We start from the raw sequence: 22,386 nt of genomic DNA, 5'->3' as shown, positions 1-22,386 counted from the left end.
TAAGAAAACTGCTGAATGGAGTTGGGTTTTTACCATGTGATTTCTCTAACTGTGCAGCTCAGTAGGGCTGTTTGCTCTCTGCCCATGGGAGCAGAGTTTGCTTTGTCCTGCCTAGCGCTGCCACCTCCCATTCACTCCATCTCTCTATGCTACTCCTTGTTCCTGTTTGGAAGAAACACATGTTTCTTTCTTTTTAAGAAATAGTTACTCAGTTTTGAGATTGATTTATAGTTTTATGTATTAACAGTTACATATTTATGGAGTACAAAGTGATATATAATTTCCCTATATAGCATGTAATGGTTAAATCAATCCAGTTAACCTATTATGACCTCAAATATTTGATTTTCTGTGATTAAAAACATTTGAGTTTTTATTCCTATAGCAATGTTGAAATAGACTCTCTTCAGTTAGTGACATTCTGTCTTTTGTACAACAGATCTCTAAAATGCAGAACTTGCTCTGTGTTACTAAGGCTTTGTGTCCTGTGGTGATCCAGTGAATCCCCAGTGTGTAGACCTGAGAATCAGTAAAAAACAATTTGACACTCTATTAATCTTAGGAGTAATATTTAATTTACAATTGAATCTCTATACTCAAATTTTAAGTACTATTTAAGTCTTTGATTCTTGTTGAATACTAGAGAATCATTAATATTCTCCTATAATTATTTATTTGTATTTATCCATTTATTTATTTATTCATCCATCTATCTATCATCTATCTATCTATCTCCCCACCCCTCCCCTCTATTTATTTTGAGACAGAGGTTGCCGGGAACTTGCCATATATGTAGGCTGGTCTCAAACTTGTGCCTCTGCCTCCCTAGTGTTGGGATTGAAGGTGTGTGCTACCATGCCTGCCTCCTCCCCTTAGTAGAAATGTCTTTAAGAGAACTACTTCATGATTTAGAACATTTCTGCATTCTGATAGATTTTTTTTTTTTTTAAGTTTCAGTTAAGTTTTATGAACCATGTATCTCCATGTCTTAATTTGGTCTTGATTGTTAGAGGGTTCTAGTCACATGACTCCTTTATTTGAAATAAAATGGAAAGATTGAGGTTGAACAAAGAGGTCTAATGGCCTAAGAGGAGGTGCAGAGTAGATTAGAGACAATTTAGGCTGACTCTTAAGGGTCTGAAAGCAGGAAAACTAGAATTTACATTTTGCTTTTTTTTTTTTTAACCAAAAATTCACCTTTCCTTTATTTTTTTTTTAATTTATTTTACAATACCACTCAGTTCAACATAATAGCCACAGATTCCCCCGTTCTCCCCTTCTTGCCCTCCTCCCCCTCCCCCCAGCCCACTCCCCATTCCCACCTCCTCCAGATCAAGGTCTCCCCCGAGGACCGGGGTCGACCCGGTAGACTCAGTCCAGGCAGGTCCAGTCCCCCTCTCCCACCCTCCCAGACCGAGATGGCTCAGCCGTTAAAGGCTAGGCTCACAACATTTTGCTTTTATATAAGGAAACAGTGGCCCTGTGTGAGGGACCTCACCTAAGATGCCTGCAGTTTAACACTCACTGTTCCAAGTGAGACTTGAGGTTCTCCGTTGTCTACAAAGTGAAAGGCAGCAGGCACCTCTTCTGTGTCTTTGTTGAGATGTGCTGTGTTTCAGAATCCTTAATAAAATAAACTGTAATACCAATTTTGTTCACTTTATGACTGACAGAGAACCTCTGCAATGTTATTTGAAAATTCTTGAGTTGATTGACATGGAGTCATATAGTTGAAATTTACTGGGAATAAGATTCACAATGTGTTTATGTTAAAGTGTATCTGAATGAAGTATTTAGTTTCTTTTTTACTTGAAATTTATCTAAATTAGTTTCAAGGAAAGTTGTCCCGGAAGTCATAACTACTTTATTACTTTTTATTTCATTGGAGAGAAACTCCTTGACAGACCCTGAGAGCTCTGTGTTATTGTGGGAAGTTTGTGAGTTGTCAGAACTAGTTTGTTCAGTGCAGCACTTTACCATAACACAATATTTAAAGAATCCTATATGTTTTTCTCAGACTACGATCTTGACAGTTTTCGGAACTTCAGTTATATAGTAAATGTCCACAGCTTTTAGCTATGGACACATCTGTGCTGAGGATTTTCCTTCTTTGTTTTCCCAAATTCGGTAAGAATAAGAATTCATAACGTTTGGAGATGTTTGACTATTTAGCATCCTTAGGTGTGGACTCCACACTTTGTTCTGATTGGTTGTGTTAAGTTATGCAGGGGACTTCTGGACAAATTGAGGACAGAGATGCGATTATAACCAAAGTCATCTTATCGGTTCTGCTGTAGTCATCATACTTGCTTTGGGAGGTTGTAGAGACACTCCATGGCTTCTCAAGGTTGTTGGTTTAGTTTTACAGTATTGGGAAGTCAGGTCTTCTTTGAGGCTTGTGGATAAATTCTCCTTCCCATGAGTAGATTTGGAACCCTCTAGGGTGGCTCTAAGCTAAACAGACTAATATTTTCATGGACCATGGATATAAACTATAAATTTTGGAATTCCATTTACTTATATTCATTCTAAAAGTCTTAGAACTTGCCAAAACCACATAGAAAGATGTGATAATTGAGTAACAGGTGGTCAGTATGTGTTAGACTCAGGAAGTCTTAGAGCCAGAAGTCTTGCGGAGTTAGCCTACCTTATATACAAACTGATGCCCAGAGATCTTAAGGGAGTTGACTTGAAACCTTATAAGTCCCAGGTCAGGCAAAGTTCAGCACAATGCTGATTTTCTGTATACTATCTTGTCTTTTTGTATCATCAGATTTGTATAAAGGTTTGATTTATTTTCAGTCTTCCTAAGGTGTGTGTGTGTGTGTGTGTGTGTGTGTGTGTGTGTGTGTGTGTGTGTGTGTGTATAGGGCAGGTACATAAAAGCACTTAATTAGTTATTTATGGGTACATTATCTTTACATTTTCTCTAGTGATGCCTGGACTCAGCAGAAGCATTCAGTCCATTCTGTTGGGCTTGCAGAGAGCGTTTAAAAGCTCCTAGCCTTCCATCTTAGAACTAGGGTTTTTTTTTTTTTTTTTTAACCACAATGTAGCTTTTATTTATCAAAATGTTTATGGGTAAATCTTTTAATATACTTTGATTAAGTGACTAAAATGGCTTGAACTCAGCATTTCTAAGTGATACCCAAGGACTTCTTTAAAAGCTGCACAGCTAATGCCCACTCCTTTATCACTAATTTTTCTCTGTGTATATTTAATTAGTAGTCAATTGTGGGCAAACCGCAGTTGGAGATTTCGAGAGCCTCTTTAATAAAATGAAATTGATTTCTAGATTTTATATTTATAGGCTTCTACATGCTGTTTACATACCATGCTCACAGAAAGAGAATGTTGCAGCTATAAATAAGAACTGCAGTAAAACAACAGCTAGATTTAGTTTTATAAATAACCATTTTTGCAGTGACTGCATAGTGTGAATGGATTTAGAGACGCTTCTTTTCCCTCCCAAGTGAGACTGTCCCCTAGAAGGAAGTGGTTACTAGTTCTGCAGTGCCACTGTGCTGTCATTCTTGCTCTCTGTCGCTCTGGCTCCAGCTCAGGCTCACATGGCAGAGGAGAGTGTCTAGGTTTAGCTCTGCCTATTTCTCTGTTGCCGAAGCACCTGCAGACCCAGAGTCTAATGGGCTGTTCTCCTTCTCCTTCTGTCTTTTATGGTCTTAGGTATTAAAGTAGAAATGGGAGCTAATGAATGATTTTTCTTGGCATTGCAGATATGACCCACAGATTTTTGTTACTGGCTGGCCAACTCAGGTAGTGAGTTTAGTCCTGGGGTGTCTCCTGGAGGCACAGTCACAGTCCCCATTGTTTAATAGAAGGGATGATGAACAGAGTAATGGTATCTTTGGGGAACAGGAAGTGAGCAGAAGAGAATCTCCTAGAGAAGATGACTTTTGGGACTGGAAAGCTAGGTGGGTGTTTGGTAGAAGAGGTATTCTAGTTGTGAAAACTGTGAGCAGGAACAGAGGTTGTGAAAGTCTGGGGTTTGGTTAGGGAAGTGCATGGGTAAAGGATAAAGCATTGAAAAGTGAATGGGAAGTCCAGGGTCTCACATTCCACGCTGACTTTTGTTTTGTCCTTACTTTTTGGGAAGCTACCAAGGTATATATTGAACATAGGACGTTGTTGTCATCTTACTTTTGATTTAGGTACTGCAAACGTCCTTGTGTTTAAGAACCAGGCAGGCAACAACAATGTGAAAGTGCGGATAAAAGACCACAGGGAGTAAGGCAGGAGGGCTCATGGGCCTGGGGAGAACTTGTTCTGAAGTGGTTATTTATTTATTTATCTATCTACTTATTTATTTATTTATTTATATCTATTTATTTATTTATTTGAAGAAAATCTGCATTCTGCTTATAAGTATTTCTTTAACCTATTGCTGTGGATCCTATCATGTGTCAGTTCTGGCTAGAGATCTGAATTTTTTAAGGCATAAACCCTGAAATTCTGGGGGCTTAAGGATCTAGTTTTGCTCACTGTTGGTTTTACCAGAGAACTTAACTGCCAGCATCTGAGTTTAGGTGAAAAAAATATATATATGATAAGCATTGTATGTTTTTTAAAAAGTAAAATTTTCTCTGTAGGTGTGAACATTTATCCTTTAGACTATCAAAGACTTGATGCTGCTGGGTTTCCTTTCTGGTGGATTGCTTTGTACCTTTATGGCTGGCTGTGTACCTGGCTCCCTGTGGTGTTAGCTCCTTGGTGTGCATTGAGAGGCTCTGGAAGGAGCAAGATAAGGAGCCCATGTAGGTCTGTGGTACGAGAATAGGGTTGTCAAGGGTGCTTTGGCAATGAGTGTTCCTCTTTATTAAAAAAATTATAAAATTCTTCCAGAGGCTGATGACATCAAAAGTAAACTTTCTTCTTCTTTTGTATGTTTTTTCTGCCCTTAAGCTACTAGAGTGCTTTGATCTTATGCATGGTGAATTGTGCATTGTGATCCTCCCTATTTGCATGGGCTACCAGGAATTTGAGAGCCAAGTTCATCATTAGCAGATAACACTGAAAAAAAAAACCTAAGATTTGAATGTGTTGAATTAAATCTTATACTCATTACTTTAAAAAATTTGTCAGTGTTTTTTGAGATTGAATTTATTTTATTGAACTTCAGAGACCCTTTTTTGATAATATATAATTAAAATAGTATCAACTTGAAGATTTTTGTCTGTTACAAATAGGCTCCAAGAATTGTGTGTGCACTTTGACTAGATGTGTGCACAGCCCTGTAATAGCTGAGAGATAGCCTGCCTGAGTGTGGACCGCAGTAGCATTTAAAGTTTTCCAGAGAGCTTATTGGAATGTTCCCCTCTTTCAAGCATTTCTTGAATGTTCCATTTGTTGCACATCCAGCCAGAGTTGGAGGATGCAATCTTGATTTAAAAATAATCTTCTGGCCATTCTGCTTGTTACTTTGCTGTCTTTCATAGCTGCTTTTCCAGAATGACTGATGGATTCAAGTGCCACTTATTGTTTTATTTTGTTTCTGTGCATTTGAATATCCCCTTTGCCAAGTGTCTGTTGGAGCCATTTGCCATATGTCCCCTCCATCCTTTGTCCTTTCAGCCTCACAGTCTCATTGCTGTGATTTTACAATGAGGCGTTGCTAACCTCGTCCCGTGAGATTGTCTCAGCTGCTCTTAGCTCTTAAGTTGCTACAGAGACTTCGAAGCCACTTACTGGTTCCTCCAAATAAAAAAAGAAGGCTTGCTCAGCTTTTGATTAGAGTTGGTTGTTATAGGAGATCACTTTGGTGAGCACATTGGTGGAGATTTTATCTGTTACCATGCTGTGCTCTGTCATGTATTTAAGCCTAGTTTACTTCAGCTTGGCATTGTATTACACAGCTTTTGTTAACCTTTCTAGGTATATGGTCCCATTCAATTGTATTTTTAAAAAGTTTGTTTTCTATTTCTTTATTCCTGTGTTGTAAAGATTAACTTTGTGAAATTTTACTTTTTATTTAAATTATGCCTTTTAATTTTAAAATGTACTGTGAACTTTTAATTCTTAATTCTCTATAGATTCTTTAGTTATTTCTTTCTCTTATCTAACTGTACTGCTTGTCATCAGTAGCCCATATTACTGCACATACTGTAGGTACTGGTTTGTTCTTCACTCATCAGCCATATTTATTTAGCATTTAATCTTTAAAAACAGATACCTCTAACACTCTTTTATTTGATAGTGAGCTGAATTCAAAGCTGCAGGATACTTTGGAACAAATTGAGGTAAGGAGCTTTACAACAAGTTGGGCAGCATTTTCCTTTTGGGGGTGTTTGTCCAGGCAGTCACAGCATTCTTTTCTGTGTTTGTTTTATTTCTCTCACCCCTAGATCACTACATTCAAATCTCTTGTGTTTTATTTGAAATGTCCATGTATAGTCAGAGTAATTCACTTGTAAACTAAATAATGTTTCTAGAATTAGGGGCCTGAAGGCAGAATTTGGAAATGCCACTGTTTCTAGAAATAGTAATCTCCAAACTGGAGATAGATGTGTTGTCATGTTGTAGTATAATAGAAACACTTTCCACAGGTCATGTTTTATAAATTACTTATCCTTTGGCCCAGTAACTTGATTTCATTTTAATTATTAACTGGTTAAAAACCCTCCTAAATTCCAGAACCTCCTAATACCATGTTCAGATTAAAAATGTAGAAGTAGGAAGAAAAGGGTTTATCATGAAGCTTTCTCATCCTCCTGCTTACATTTAGAATCCTCCTGCCTTGTTGGCAGTATTTCCAAAGCAGGGGGCTCATTTTAATAAGCAATAAGTTACTGGATTCTCTTCTTACCTTTTGCTTTCCTGGTTTAGGTACCATAATTGTACAAGTTAGATTATCAAATGGCCTTTTGTTAAAGAAGTCCTTGTTTATAAATACAGTTATTTGCTAATTATAACAGTGTCTGTTTGTTTGTTAATCACAAAAGCAACTGACTTGAATTCTGTAAGTAAATAGTACTCAATATTTTTAATGAGGACTTTCTGTTGAGAACTCAGTATTTATTCAGTCTTTTTTTTTTTTTTCTTTTGCTACTTTGAGTCAGGGTTACTCTGTGTAACAGCTCTGGCTTTCCTGGAACTTGCTCTGTGGACCAGGCTGGCCTGGAACCCAGAGAATCCACCTGCCTCTACTTCCCAAGTGCAGGGATAAAAGGCATGTGCCACCACTGCTGGGCTCTCTATTAATTCTTAATACAAAGTATTATTATATGCATGTAGAAAAATCATTGTTTAAAAATGAAATCATTGAAATAGAAACTCAATAAAAAGTGCATTTAAGATGGAAAAGCTAGCCAGGCGGTGGTGGTGCATGTCTTTAATCTCAACACTCAGGAGGCAAAGGCAGGTGGATCTCTTGAGTTAGAGGCCAGCCTGTTCTATATAGAGCTAGTTCCTTGAAACTCTATCTTGAAAAACCAAAAAAAAAAAAAAAAAAAAAGGAAAACTTAATTGGGTATTTATTTTCAAAGTCAGAGTTTTGTTGAGAATTACTTTTTCTTGATTGCAAAATGATTGTTGTATTATATTTTTATAATCCCACACATTCAGTTTATATAATTATGTAATTTTAGCAGATCTTTGAGGAAATGTAAATCTAAGAAATACTATAAAGTAAGGTCTCTTGAAAAACTATACTTATTTTGTTTTTTTTCTGCAATGCATAGGTTTCAAGGCAGATGAATTGATAATGCTAATTTTTTATATAAAACTTAATTAAAATGGCTAATTATAATTTACTTATACTTGGTTTTGACTAATCCAGTATAATGGCAAATAGTTATTAATTATAAAGGAAGGGAAGGTAGTCTTAATATTTTCTTTCCATTGCTTGAAAACAGTTTCCTCATCACCTCTTTTTCTGTTGATTGCATAGGAACAATTGGATGTAGCTCTTTCCAAAATCTGCAAGTATTTTGACATTAATCATTATACCAAGGTTCAGCAAGCTTATCGACTTCTTGGAAAAACACAGGTTAGTTCTAAACAGAGTTCATAATTAGGAACCCATCAACCTTCATGATTGAGTCTGAATATTACCAGTGTGGTCCTTACACAATTTCACTTAAAGTATATTTTAGTGCTGAATTAATAGGGGTAACATGATATTAACAGAGTCTCAGAGTGTAAATAATGTGACTGAAACAGCCTAAAAGTTTGTTTTGAATGATGTTTGTCAGGTTTAATATTTTCACAATTCTCTGTAGGATTTAAGAAAGTATATTATACTTGAGAGCTGAGACAGGAAGACTGCACACCAAGGGAAGTTTGCGCTGCACAGCAAAACCAAACCTGCTTTCAAACAAACAAATAAGCACAAACAGAGGAAAGAAAAGTACAAGCAAATTCAAATTCAATGAGAGATTACATGGAGTGTTTTGTACTTTAAGTCTTGGTCCTGTGATGTGGATCTTAATATGGGGCTTTGTTTGTTCCTAGATTGTCTAGCCTGACTCCCTCAGACGGTATATAAGCTGTTGTTCATTGGGTACATTTACCTGTCAGATAAGTCCGTTCATCTAGCAGATTTCCCCAATACTGACACTTGCTATGTAATGTGCACTCATTATCCCAAGTTTTCCATGAAAAACATGAAACAAGGGTCATGCATGTCCTCTGTGTCTAGGATGATGCATTTATTCAGTCAACTTTTAAACATGATAGACACAAGCTTTTTTTCTTTTTCTTTCTTTTAAATGGTGCCATATTTTGGAAGGAAATTTAAGACTTTTACAAAATGTTTTAAATTCTGTTTACCATTTAAAGTGCCTACTTTTTGTATCTTGTTAATTTCCATTATCTTAAGCTATGTCTTGGGAAAACTGCAAGAAGAAAGTCACTTGGCTTTTCTAAGTGGCACGTGTAAAGACCTTTGGAAATAGAATTATGACTTAATTTCCTCCATAAGATTGTGTTGTGTTCATTAAATGTACATTTGTACCTACTTGCCATATTGCTCCAGGTGCCAGAAAATAGACTATCATATATGTTCTGTTCTGGTGAGGGATGCTGTCTTACTCAGTGTTCTATTGCTGTGAAGAGCCTCCATGACCAAGACAACTCTTATAAAAGAAGACATTCAATTGAGGGTTTGCTTATAGTTTCAGAGGGTTAGTTTATTGTTATGATGGGGAGCATGGGAGCATGCCGACAGACATGAAGCTGGAGAAGTAGCTGAGAGCTTCACATCCTGATCTGTAGACAGCAAGAAGAGAGGGGGGTCTAGGTCTGAGTCAGGCTTTTTGAAACCTCAGACCCCACCCCCAGTGACACACCTCCAAGACCAAACTTACTCCAACAAGGCCAAATCTCCTAATCTTCTAATCCTTTCACACAGTTCCACTTCCAGGTGACTAAGCATTCAAACATATGAGCCTATGGGGGCCATTCTTGATTCAGACCACCACATATACACATGTTAAGTTTGTAAGTGAAGATGCTGTCAGGTGCTATAGGAAATGCTACAAAGAGCCGGAACCAGAGAAAGCAAAAAGAGTGGTGAGAAGTGCTGATTTCAGTAGGTTGGTCAGGAAGCTGACCATTGAGCAATGTCCTGAACAGTGTAAGGGAGTGCGCATCTGGTAGGACAGGACACAGAGCTACAACTATAAATGACGTGGTTGAGAATGGACAAGAAGACCAGCTAGAAAACAGAGCAGGAGCACAGTTTCACAGTTGACACAGCCTGAGTGGGGTTACGCCATGGCTATGTGAAAGCTTCTTTGCAAACAGTCTGTACCGTAGTTAATTGTAAGGATGATAATGATCTCTGTGTTATAGTTATAGTTGATGAGGGTTTTCTTCTGTGTTTTGTCAAATCATTTGACATTTATTAAGACTATGAAATTTCATCATTTATTTTTCTTTCCTAGACTGCAATGGATCAACTTCATATGCACTTCACTCAAGCCATTCACAACACTGTGTTTCAAGTTGTGCTTGGCTATGTGGAGCTGTGTGCAGGAAACACAGATACAAAGTTCCAGAAGCTGCAATATAAAGATCTCTGTACGGTATGCATTCGTTTCACCGTTGCTCTTCACTCCCTTCGGTTTTATGGCAGTAGCTCCCCTCTTCTTTGTACCTACTACTCTCTGAAGATGCCACTGAAGTCAAAAACAAACATGTTTATCTTCTTTTTCTTTCCCAATGTGGTGCTTCATACAAGGCAGGTCAGGAGTGGACGTATGAGAGTGTGCTTTGGCAGCAGGCTTGGCTGACATAGCTCGGGATGTGAAGCACAGAGGCTGACTGCTGGAAATGGTAGTGGCAGTTGCTTTCACAGGGCAGGTTGGGGAGCAGCAGAACCACAGACAGAAACCAGGCATCTCTTGGCTACTCATCCTTTTTTTTTTTTTTAAATAGATAAATCTATATTAGTGAGAAATTTTGAGGACCTTTAGCTGTATGATGTAACTATGATTAAGAAGAAAAATAAGACATATGCTAGCAGACAAATCAGCAAGATCCTTTTGGTTTTTAAAGCATTTCACTCTATAGCCCAAAGTAGTCTTGAGCTTGTATTTGCTCCCTTAGTCCCCCGATCTCCAGAGCTGTGGGCACATGCCACCACCTCTGCTTGTTTGGTTCCTGTTACATGTCAGGTGCCTTGGTGAGCACCTGATGTAGGATGGAAGAGCTCAGGCAGGTCAGGGCTGTAGCTACAGAATTGGAAGTCATTGGAGTCTGCTTGTAGTTAGAGCCCTGAGACCAGATACGGCTGGGGAAAGGGTGAAGGGAGGTGAAGAAAACATGAAGCTGTTGGCTTTGTGGCATTCTGGGTCTAGGTTATAGAAAGGGGATAAAGAATCTGAAAAAGTAGCTGCCAGGGCGGGAGGGCAGCCAAGAGGGTGGTGTCAAAGCAGTGTGCAAGAAGGGTTTGGAGGATGGCACCGGAGGCTGAGTGCAGCGGCAGTGCATGGGCCCAGTGGCTGCAGTGTGGGTGCCGCTGTGTACTGTGCTCACTCATCCAGCTTGGTCTCTCCTGACAGTGTGAGCCTCTGCAGACTCCAGATAAGGAAATGCTAACACTTCTAGGAAGTAGATAGCTGCTTTAAAAATATTTCCAGATATTAGCAAGAAGAATCAACTAATCTTCACTCTTCAATAAGTTTATGAAAAGTACAGGACACACCACACACACACACACACACACACACACACACACACACACACACACACACACACCACACACACACACCACACACACACACACACACGTCTTTTGGGAACTGGAGAAATTTTCTTACTTTTGAATATTCTAGAATAGTGGTTCTCAGCCTCCCTCATGCTGCGACCCCTCATATTGTGGTGACCTCCAACCATAAAATTATTTTCATTGCTACTTCATAACTATAATTTTGCTACTGTTGTGAATTATAATGTAAACACTATTGTGAATGGTAATGTAAATATCTGTGTTTTCTGATGGTCTCAGGTGACCCTGTGAAAGAGTTTTTTGACTCCCCAGTGGGATCTTGACCCACAGGTTGAGAACAGCTGGTCTAGAAAGTGTATTTGATATATTAGGGAGTTAATAATGACAGGTATTAGTGCAGTTGGAATATTTTTTTAAAATAATTTTTTAAATCAAGACTGTTTTACCCATTTTGTGGTTATTAACTTTGAGTCTGATATAGTTACATAATTACATACTTGTCCACTTTTAAATAGAGCCATCATTTGATGTTTCTGAACTTTGAAACATTTATTTTTTTTTAATCATATATATTTTATTACCAAAATAGTCACCTTTGTTTTTTTATTTTGTTAGTGGGGCTATAGTTGATAGATGACTTTAAGTGATAAAGCAAGTTACTACAAGTTTGCAATTTCTATTAAACAGAAAATAATTCCTACTAACTAAAAAAGGTATTTTAGACAAATAAGGATCTTTTTACACTGGTTAGATCTGTTGTTTGTATTGGTTTGTGCATATTGTGTATTTTCATATGCTTTTTAAAGTCAAGACTTCATGAGATGGTTCTCTACATTCAAATTAATTTAAGGCTGCAATTTGGACTAGGCTTAATGTATTTTGATGAATGAAAAGTTATTCATAATGTTATGCTTAATTCCCTTTTGTGTTTCTTTTGGATTATTTTCACTGAGAAAAAAACTGATGATAAAGTGATCTTTCGAAGTGGCTGTATGCTTTTAAATGATCAGATTACAAATATCATTGTGGATTGTCTCTTGATAAATGCTTTTTAAAATTACTTAGTCAAAGCACAGGGACAAATAGACTAGTGGAAACACATGAACTGTGAACCAATAGCTGAGGAGCCCCCATGGAACTGGACCAGGCCCTCTGGATAAGTGAGACAGTTGATTAGCTAGAACTGTTTTAGAGGCCCCCAAGCAGTGGGACTGGGACCTGCCCTTGGTACATGAGCTGGCTTTTTGGAACCTAGGGTCTATGCTGAGACATTTTGCTCAGCCTTGGTGTAGGAAGGAGGGGACCGAACCTGCCTCAACTGAATCTACCAGGCTGAGCTGAATCCCCAGGGGAGACCTTGCCTAGGAGGAGGTGGGAATTGGGGGGTGGATTGGTGGGGAGGTCTAGGGGGTGGGAGGAGGGAAGACAGGGGAATTTGCGGTTGTAAAATTAAATTAATTATAATATATTTATATATGTATGTAAAAGTAAGATAGTGAAAATTAAAAATAAAAAAAGAAAGCATACACACATGTGAAGTATTCCTCAGTATGCTGTCAGCAGAAATGAAATAATCTACTGGTAGAAAACTATTTGAAGCCTGCTAAAAAATTGCCATTCTTACTTCAACAGTGTTCTTATATTTAAATAATTGTTTTTATGGTCATTTCAGACATCATAACACACTTTATCATTTGAAACTTTGAAATATGTGTATCGGTGCATGCTTTGTCTGTTTTATAATGCTGGTGTCTATGTGACTGAGGCTGTTTGCCGGCAATTAGAAACACCTACGACCGGCACTCAGGCCTTGTGCCAGCTGTCCTTAGGCAGTCCACTCTGACGTCGTCTTTTTGTTTGTGTGCCTATGCAGCGCTGACGAACAAGTGCTCGGGAGTGGGGAATGGTAGTCTTTCCCTACGAGCTGTTTGTGCTTTTAGTCAGGAAGCTAGTCAGGTGCTAGGAATACATGTCAAATGTTCTATTTAAAAAAATATAATCTATGGAGCGTCGTATTGTCTCTGGTGTTCTGTAGGAGTCATGGCTTCAAGCCCAGACATGTCCCACCCAGTCCTTTGCTTTGTCTGAGACTGCTCAGGTTTCTGGGGGTCAGAAAGTGCATGTGATGTCGACATTGCATACAGCCTGGCACACGCAGAGATCATTAGAGATTTGCAGCTGAGAGGAACTGTCTTTTTAATCACTTTTGCACTTAGAGATGGAGTTCAGGATCTGCCTAGATGCTTTTAGTGATGTTTTGACTAGACATTGCCGCTGCAGCAGCATTTTTCCAGTGGTGCCAATGACCTTGTGGCTCTATTTGCTTAAATCTCTGATTCTGCGTGTGTGTGTGTGTGTGTGTGTGTGTGTGTGTGTGTGTGTGTGTGTGTGTGTGTGTGTGTTGGGCGGGGGGCGCACTGGCACTGTGGATTTTGGGTCTCCGTAAGATACCAGGGCATCTGTTCTCTGCATGTTTGTTAGGATGTAAGTGGAGTGCTAAATCTAAGTGTGAAACAGCAGGAATTCTGTAAGGACCTCCTAAGAATTCCTGTGTGGTGTGTTTTAATAGTAAAGCATCTTTCTGAGTTTTTTGAGTAGATACTTAATAGAGTTTTCTTATGAGTACAATTGTATAATAAATAAAAGACTGTTAGTCTTTCATATTTATTACTTTACTGTAGCAACTTTGAAAAGATGATATTCTTCCATTGTATACTTAAAGTTCAGAAAGATTGCTTATATTTATGGCTTGATGTACACTATACTTGAAAATCATCTAGATTCACTGTTTATAATCAAGGCTAACATGTCTCTGCTTTTGAGAAGTTAATTTCTTCATTTGAATTCTGATGAGGTAGGCTACTGGCAGTGGTTAATACTAGAGCGGGGAGGTCCTAGGCTTTCTCTGAACTGATTGAGGTGACATGAGAGGCCAGATCTGTTGAATTTAAGCCATTAATCAAGATTAGATTAAGGAGCCTTCATGGTGTTCAACATTTGTGCACTGTGACAGCCAGGTTCAGGTCCAGATCCCGTGGCAGGGTGCTTATTGCCATTTATACTCATCCAAGTTAGGAGACATGAAAATCGTTTCTGTAGATATGGAAGTTTTTCCTTTAAAAGTTATTTAAAATAATCCTTTTCTATACCAAACACTGTTTCTCAGAGACTGCATTTTTCTTTCCTCTCACTGTACCACCTTCCCTGGGGTGAGCGTGGAAAATAACTGTAGAACATGGGGAGATACTAGAAATTGCACTTCTGTTTCCTATCCTTAAAGACAGTTCAAGAAGAGGTATTTTACTGGGTTAGTATTTTCTGAATTGATTCATTCATGATTAACTTCACTTTTCCATCTATGAACATAGAACTGGAATTACAATGTCCAGCCACACACAGTATACCTGGCCTGAAGTAAATGAAGTCAGAACTGGAGCTGAGCTTCCTTGTTAGACATTTAGTAACTGATGACTTACTTAAGCAAATGATGAGATAGGGGGTCTGGTACTCTATCTCTTTTTATGGAAGGTGAAACAGATCCAAAGTGGTTTCTTGTGTGAGGAGAAGTGACTGGCCAGATATGGAACTAGTTCCATGTGGAACCAGGGCCTCCAGTTTCTTAGGTGAGTCTTCCCCATCATGCTTTAGAGGGCTGAAGATTTGATTTCTAGGTGGAAGTTTTATAGACTATTAATCCAGACAGTAATTTTGTCTGGCTGCTTGTTTTCTTTTCCTGCCTGTTTTATGATTGCATGTGATTATGTTGTTATCTACCTATTTTTTCTGTTTTGACTCTTTGGTCATGGTTATACATGCCTGTGTAATATAATAAGGTTTTCTGTGAAATCTGGAAATGCTTTTTAAAAACATTTATTCCTTGACAATTTCATACATACATACATTGTATCTTAGTCATATAGATACTTAACTCCCCGTCTTACTTTCCCCAGACCCCCAATATAAGCCTCCCTTTCCTTGTCTTTCCTCACTACAGTCTTCTTTGTGATAATTTGAGGAGTCTGATTAGTGCTGACTATAAATAAAGGATTTCCTTCCCAGCAGCAAGTAGCCAATAGCCCCTGTCTCAGTTACTTTCCTATCGCTGTGAAGAGACACAGTGATGAAGGAAGGCAGCTTATGAAAAAAAGTATTTAATGGGGCTTGTTTACTGTTTCCAAGGGTAAGTGCATGACCATCATGCTGGGGAGCATGGCAGCAAGCAGGCAGACATGGCATGGAACAGTAGCTGAGAATTTACATCTCATCCATAAGTTGGAGGCAGAGAAAGAGCTAACTAGGTTGGGGTTTTGAAACTTCAGACATCCTTCACCCATGACACATATCCAACAAGGCCATACCTCTTAATCCTTCCAGATCAAGCCTTCATATATCCATTATCATGAAGACTAGTACAGCCCCGCAGCTAAGGGTGGAAGTCTATGAGTCCCTCCCTTCTCCTGTCCATGTGGAATTGTTGACTGGTTTGATCTTGTGCAGGCCTTTTATAGCTACCGCTAGCTGCCACGAGTTTGGTAGTGAAACAGCCAGGTCATGTTGAGAAGATAGCGTTTCATGCAGAGATCTTACATTCTTTCTAGCTTCTCTCCTGTGATGCTCCTTTAAGCCCTGTGGGAATTGATACAGATGTCCCATGTGGGTCTGAGCACTCAGAGTCCCTTACTAGCTCTTTGACCAGTTATGAGTCTCTCCATTGATTGCTGCCACTACAAAACTGAAACTCCTTTGACCAAGGTAGAAAGCAGTACCTATCAACATTAATATTTAGAAGGCAGATTGAGGACATACCTAGTTAGCAAAACAACAGTACTAGGTTTCTGTCCCTCCTCCTCTGCTCAGGTCCTATGACCTACCTAGCTGTGGGCTTTTGGGTAGGTTTACAGTATCAGGCATGAATTTCTGTATCAGGCACAGGCTCACATCTAATCAGAAAGCAGTTGGTTACTCCGATAACTGTCCTGTCACTATTACGTCTATAGGCACATCTTGCTTGCCAGGTCATTATAGCGGCATGAAGATTTAACCACAGAGTAAATTCATGACTTGTCTCTCCCACTGACCTGCATAGCACCTTTCAACACTGTGAAATCTAGTCAGCAGAGAGGATGTTTCCATATCAGCCCCAGTTTAATTTTAGAGGTGCTTTTCATAAACTAATTAGAATATACAGGTTACAAAGTGATTTTTTTTTAATTTTTTTAATCTACTGACTGATTTGTGTTTTGAAGACAAGGTCTCACTATGTAGCCTGTGCTGGACTTGAACACACCTGCCTCTGCCTCTCTCTCTTCAGTTAGGTAAAAGGTGTGTGTCACCATGGTTGGCTTGCAAAGGTTTTTAAGTACATGTCTAAAAAACTTTTTTTTGAGAGTTGATGCTAATTGCTTGCATGGTGTAGTGGAAATGGCTCAATTTTATTGCAAATGAGTCCTATTCGGAGCATATTAGAAGCACAGAGATTTAATATGTCAGATTTTATATATATTTAAAACTTTTTTTAAGTAAATGGTCTCTATAGTTTGTACTTTTAGAATATAAACTTAGATGAGAATTATCTTACTGTCTGGTGTTAAATTTATTAGTCTCATATGCTTGTAGACATTGCTGTATTGGATTATAATAAAATTTGAGTTCTTTTGGTAGACTTTTAGACATTGATTTAGTTAGATCTGTGAATCTTGAATCAGTGACAGGTTTGCTATACTTTCACTTGTTTTTGAAAAATATTACATATATTTTATCTGGCTTGATCCATCTGTTAAACAATAGTAAGCTCCTAAGACGTAGCATAGGAGAGGAGCCCTAAGACATAGTATAGGAGAGGAGCCCTAAGACACAGCATAGGAGAGGAGCCCTAAGACACAGCATAGGAGAGGAGCCCTGAGACATAGCATAGGAGAGGAGCCCTGAGACATAGCATAGGAGAGGAGCCCTGAGACACAGCATAGGAGAGGATCCCTGAGACACAGCATAGGAGAGGAGCCCTGAGACACAGCATAGGAGAGGAGCTCTGAGACACAGCATAGGAGAGGAGCCCTGAGACATAGTATAGGAGAGGAGCCCTGAGACATAGTATAGGAGAGGAGCCCTAAGACACAGCATAGGAGAGGAGCCCTGAGACATAGCATAGGAGAGGAGCCCTGAGACGTAGTATAGGAGAGCACATTGTTTAGAGCAGAGGTAGTAGATTTAAGTTTTAATTTTGTGGTTTGATAAACTACAATGTGATGTAGAAATTCATTGGTGGACTGTAGCAGCTATTTGTATAGCTCAATTTTTTTTTTTAATTTTTTTAGAGAAATAAAATACACCTAATGCTCTTATCCTCTTATATTCTAATGAGAATGTTGGGACATACTTAGATGAAATACATTTACATAATATAAATGTAAATTAAGCAATATAGAATCTGAAAATTTTTAAAATTGATCTCGGCGCAGTGTTTGTATTGGGTGAATGGTTGCCAAGGTACAGCCTGGAACTCTTTGAGTTTTGTTTTACTTGGCCATACACTTACTTTTCATCTTCTGATCTTGTTCTTTCTAATGTATATGTGGTAGGAGATGAGTTACGCATCATGATGTGCTGAAATAAATTGAGGAAAAAAATTAAAACTGTCTCATTGTTTGCTAGCAATTATAAAATAAGCATGTGAAATTATTCTTCATAACTTCATGGTATTCTTTTATGTGTATGAATGTAGTTTTTTCTGCAGATTCCTGTGTTTGGGGATTTAGGTAGACTTCAATAGCTTTTAGTTAAACATTTTGTTATGGTGCATCATCGGGATATATTTCTAGAGGGAGATTGCTCCATTGAAATGGAAGTACATTTGCTGTTCTGTTAGGTGGTTCCTGTTTGCCTCATGAGATTATACCGTTTTAGGGTCCTTCCCGCAGTGGAGTGTGAGTTGTGTTTGGCTGTGGCTTTCTTTGTCTAGTTTGCCTAGTTAAAATAAGTTGAGCTTCAGGGCATTGTGGTGCATGCCTTTAATCCCAGCGCTCGGAAGGTAGAGGACATTTCTGAGCTATTGGCCATCCTGGTCTACAGAGTGAGTTCCAGGATAGCCAGGGATACATACTGAGACCCTGTCTCAAAAAACTAACAACTGAGTATTCTTGCCTAGGTCTCAGGTTCTATTTTGTGTTTCTGTTTGTTATGATCTTTCATTTTTTATCTGTCCCCACCAAACTTCGTTGTTGCTATTCTCGTTTTTGAGAGGGAGGTCTTTTTGTACTGCCGGGGATGGCCTTGAACTCATAGGTTCATCCCCCTGCCTCAACCGTCCGAACAGCTAGTACTGCAGGCATACATTGTCACATCTAGCTTTTCACACTCTTTAGAGTTATGTCTAGATGTAGGATATTAATTCTTTATGATATATGTGAATTTTTTGGAGTGTATCTTTGTGTTTTGTTTTTGTTTATGGTCATACAAATTCTGTTTTTTTAATGTAAACATTTATCAGGTTTTAGTTTTGTTCCCTCTGCGTTTTGAGGTTTACAAAGCAGCGTTTTGTTTGTAGTAACATTAGAGAGGAAATTTTTTCCTAGTGCTCTATAATAGTGGTATTTGTTGTTGTTGTTTAGATATCTTATTTAGAGTATATTCTTGTGTATCGGTAGGAAGCGGGTCTCATTTAGTCTTTTCTGTTGGCTGTCTAGTTGCGAGACACCGTTTCTGAAAATGACTGCCTAATGATGTGAGGTGCCACCTCCATCATACACTAGGTTTTTCTGAGAGACTGGGGCTTTAACAGTTGGTATCGTAATAAGGTAATGAATTAGCTTTGTATGGTATGCTAATAAACACTGAAATATTCTAATCAAGAATAAGCTTGACTCTGTTAGCTCAAGTCTTACATTTTTCAGGGTGTCTCATGATTTTCCTCATGGAGTCTTTGAACATGTATTGCAGAGATTATTCCTAAAGCTTTTTGTCTCTTTCATTGTAAGTGAGATGCCCCATGCAATGTAAATCTAAATGATTGTTATTAATGTGACTCTTATTTTTGCGTGCTAATTTTATAACCTGTGGCTTTGCTGGGTTATTACAGAGAGTCTTGTTGACTGTAGGAGCTTGTAGTTCCTGTGTCAGTTAGGAGATTGAAGAGGTCTTTCGTCTGTGTAGCCCTAGTCCTTTGGTCTAACTGTATTGGCCATTGTCTCCCAAACTGCGAAACAGCACTGGAGGTAGAAGAAGCCTTAACTCTTTCTTGACCATAGCAGTTATGCTTTAAGGAATTATGAGGTCATTCTTAATTTATTCATAAGTTTTTAATTAGGAATGGCTGTTGAGTGAATGATGGTCGGCTTTTCTGTCTTGGTGTCTGTGAGGTAGTCATTTTTTTCCTTCTTAGATCTATTAATAGAGCAAATATTAATTGGCCTTGTAATATTAAACCAGTCAAACATTTCTGTCATAAGTCTTACATAGGCAGTCTGATTCCAGAGGTTAAGTCTTCTGCTTTGTGGTTCAGTTTGAGAAATTTGATGTGCTTTCACAAAAGTGTTCTGAGACATCCTGGTTAGTGTTCGGTAAATGTTCGGAGATTTGTGGGGGTGAAGTCATTCTGGGACTAGCAGGCCTTTTGAAAGTGAGGACCATGGATGTATGAGCATCCCAAGCAGCAGCCTGGCAAGGGCCTTGGGCATGTGAGCATCCTAAGCAATCCCATGAAGCCTGGGGGCCTGTGAGCATTCTGAGCATCAACCTTGTGAGGGTCATGGCCATGCAGGCTTCCTGAGCAGCTCCATGAAGGCTGTGTGCTGTGGGATGTTCTGTATGTCCTGTGGGAGCCCTTCTTGGGTTCTTTGTGGCGTTACCCAGCAGGTCCGCATAGAGGATGATTAGGACCATGGGCCTGAGTGCAGGTGTCTGAGATGGTCTGCACTTGGCTGTGCTGGGGGATGGTCTGTATGTCAAGTTGTTCTGATTGATCAATAAATAAAACCTGATCGGCTGTGGCTAGGCAGGAAGGATAGGCGGGACTAACAGAGAGGAGAAATAAAAGGACAGGAAGGCAGAAGGACTGACTGCCAGATGCCGCCATGACCAGCAGCATGTGAAGATGCCGGTGGGCCACCAGCCACGTGGCAAGGTATAGATTTATGGAAATGGACTAATTTAAGCTATAAGCACAGTTAGCAAGAAGCCTGCCACGGCCATACAGTTTGTAAGCAATATAAGTCTCTGTGTTTACTTGGTTGGGTCTGAGCGGCTGTGGGACTGGCGGGTGACAGAGATTTGTCCTGACTGTGGGCAAGGCAGGAAAATTCTAGCTATAGCCGTGGGCACGTGAGTACCCTGAGCAGCTCTGCTCTGCTAGCACTTCCCCCGGAGGATTACTCACTCCAGTCCCTGAGCCCTTCTGTGCTCATCAGAAGAGTCCTTTCTGGTGGGTTGATCACAAACTTCAAGGATCTAGAAAATCTAACAATGGAGCAAATGCTGCCTTATGTCAGATGGGAAGCTTGCAAGGTAGAACAGGAAAAACAAGGCAGGCAGAAGGCTTGTTTTCATAGATGTAGAAAGATGGGAGCAGGGCCCTCGTGTGCATCCCTTAGAGCTTTGCAGTGTTCCATAATCTGTGTGTGTAATAACTTGCTTTAAAATGTTTTACTTTACTGGTACATCTGTAGAATTCAGAGATTGTCAAAATGTTTACTCATTTACACAGATGAAATCATTGCATGGTAAATCCAGCTTTCATTATGCCGTTTGTGACTCTGCTCCAAGAATAAATATAGAGCCATGTCTAAATGTTTAGACATGTATTTGAAAAAGTATATATATTTGGTTGTTTACCACTCTAGTTAGAGTGAACCTGGGAAAACGAGGCCCAAAATGAGTTGGACTAAAGTCTCATGCAATAGCCAGCTTTATCCAGAGAATCAGACAGTTGATACTCTGAGGGTGAAAAAAATCACATGAGTAAGGTGTTCAATCACAAGGACAAGCCACACGTGGAAAGCAATGTTTTTCCAGGTAGGCATATGAATAACAGCTGCTGAAGTAACTCACTCCTATACCAGGAAGGGCACGAGAGCACATCCCAAGAACAACCCATGTTAGGAAGAACAGAGGCTACAAGACTTGTTCATTTGGAATTTTCTCATGAGGTCCCAGAAGTCTCACATGACTCCATTCTTGGGCTGTGTTCTGACGTTTGAAGAAGTTAAATGTATGTTTTGAGAACACTTACCAGTTCAATAATTTCTTGGATTGGTTCAGGGACTACAATTGAATCATACTATATGGACTGTTATTACTAACAAGTAATAAAAAGCTATGTTGAAATGGGAATTACTTGAAATTTTTTTCTTATATTGATTTTCTTCTTATGCTATACCAGTGGAAGAAATTTCCTTACTTGTAATTTTACTTGAATCTGATTAATAATAGAACATTTCATTTTGATTAGCTGTGAGTATTTAAGAAAATATCATTCTTGGGAATTGACTCCTTTTCTTCAGCATGTAACACCAGACAGCTATATTCCATGCCTGGCGGACCTGTGCAAAGCACTGTGGGAAGTGATGCTCAGCTATTACAGGACAATGGAGTGGCACGAGAAGCATGACAGTGAGGAGGAGACAACTTCAGCCTCTGGTAGGAGATGGCTTTGACTCTTTATAAGACTGAGATGCAATGTGTGCCGCATTTCTGCCATAATGGTGAGAGGGACAAGGCCCACCCTTAGGATCGAGGCATTTTAGTGGCCATAGATTGAATGTTCAGCAGAGAAGGTCATTCAGACACTACGAAAGCTCAGTTTTCTTTGGGGATTAAAAGGTCCAAAGGACTTTCCAAGTGGCACATAATTCCATTTTTGAGGGTACATGCTGATGGCCATAGTGTTGAATTGTTTTGAAAAAGCTTTTTTTTTTTTAGTGTTATTGATTGTGAACCTGGTAAGACATTGGTCCTTTTGTATTTCCTAGGAAAGCAATACTAAATAGTCACTATTACTCTAATTTGCAAGTTGTGAAAATAACGTTAGGTTCTAAGAATTAATAATTATATTGATATTTTCCTTTTTGAACATACAGGAAGACAGTGTCATAAGAAATTTAAAACAGGGCTGGAGAGATGGCTCAGCAGTTAAGAACTTATACTGCTCTTCCAGGGACCCGGGTTCAATTCCAAGTAACCACATGTCAGCTCCCAACTGTCTGTAACTC

The 22,386-nt window shown here is 39.0% G+C and overlaps 1 protein-coding gene across 1 annotated transcript in view; it reads left to right on the top strand.

The window, feature by feature from the left end:
• The window catches only part of Vps50 (VPS50 subunit of EARP/GARPII complex), a 107,248-nt gene that overhangs the window by 26,699 nt on the left and 58,163 nt on the right, over window positions 1–22,386 (top strand). Inside the window, exons 10-13 of the mRNA XM_006991203.4 lie at window positions 6,212–6,254; window positions 7,904–8,002; window positions 9,900–10,040; window positions 21,679–21,814. Coding sequence (XP_006991265.1) covers window positions 6,212–6,254; window positions 7,904–8,002; window positions 9,900–10,040; window positions 21,679–21,814 — 419 coding nt within the window. The remainder of the gene's footprint in view (window positions 1–6,211; window positions 6,255–7,903; window positions 8,003–9,899; window positions 10,041–21,678; window positions 21,815–22,386) is intronic.

This window comes from Peromyscus maniculatus, chromosome 3 (assembly GCF_049852395.1).
Source record: "Peromyscus maniculatus bairdii isolate BWxNUB_F1_BW_parent chromosome 3, HU_Pman_BW_mat_3.1, whole genome shotgun sequence".
NCBI classification, from domain to species: Eukaryota; Metazoa; Chordata; class Mammalia; order Rodentia; family Cricetidae; genus Peromyscus; species Peromyscus maniculatus.
This window is presented reverse-complemented; position numbering and strand designations above follow the sequence as displayed.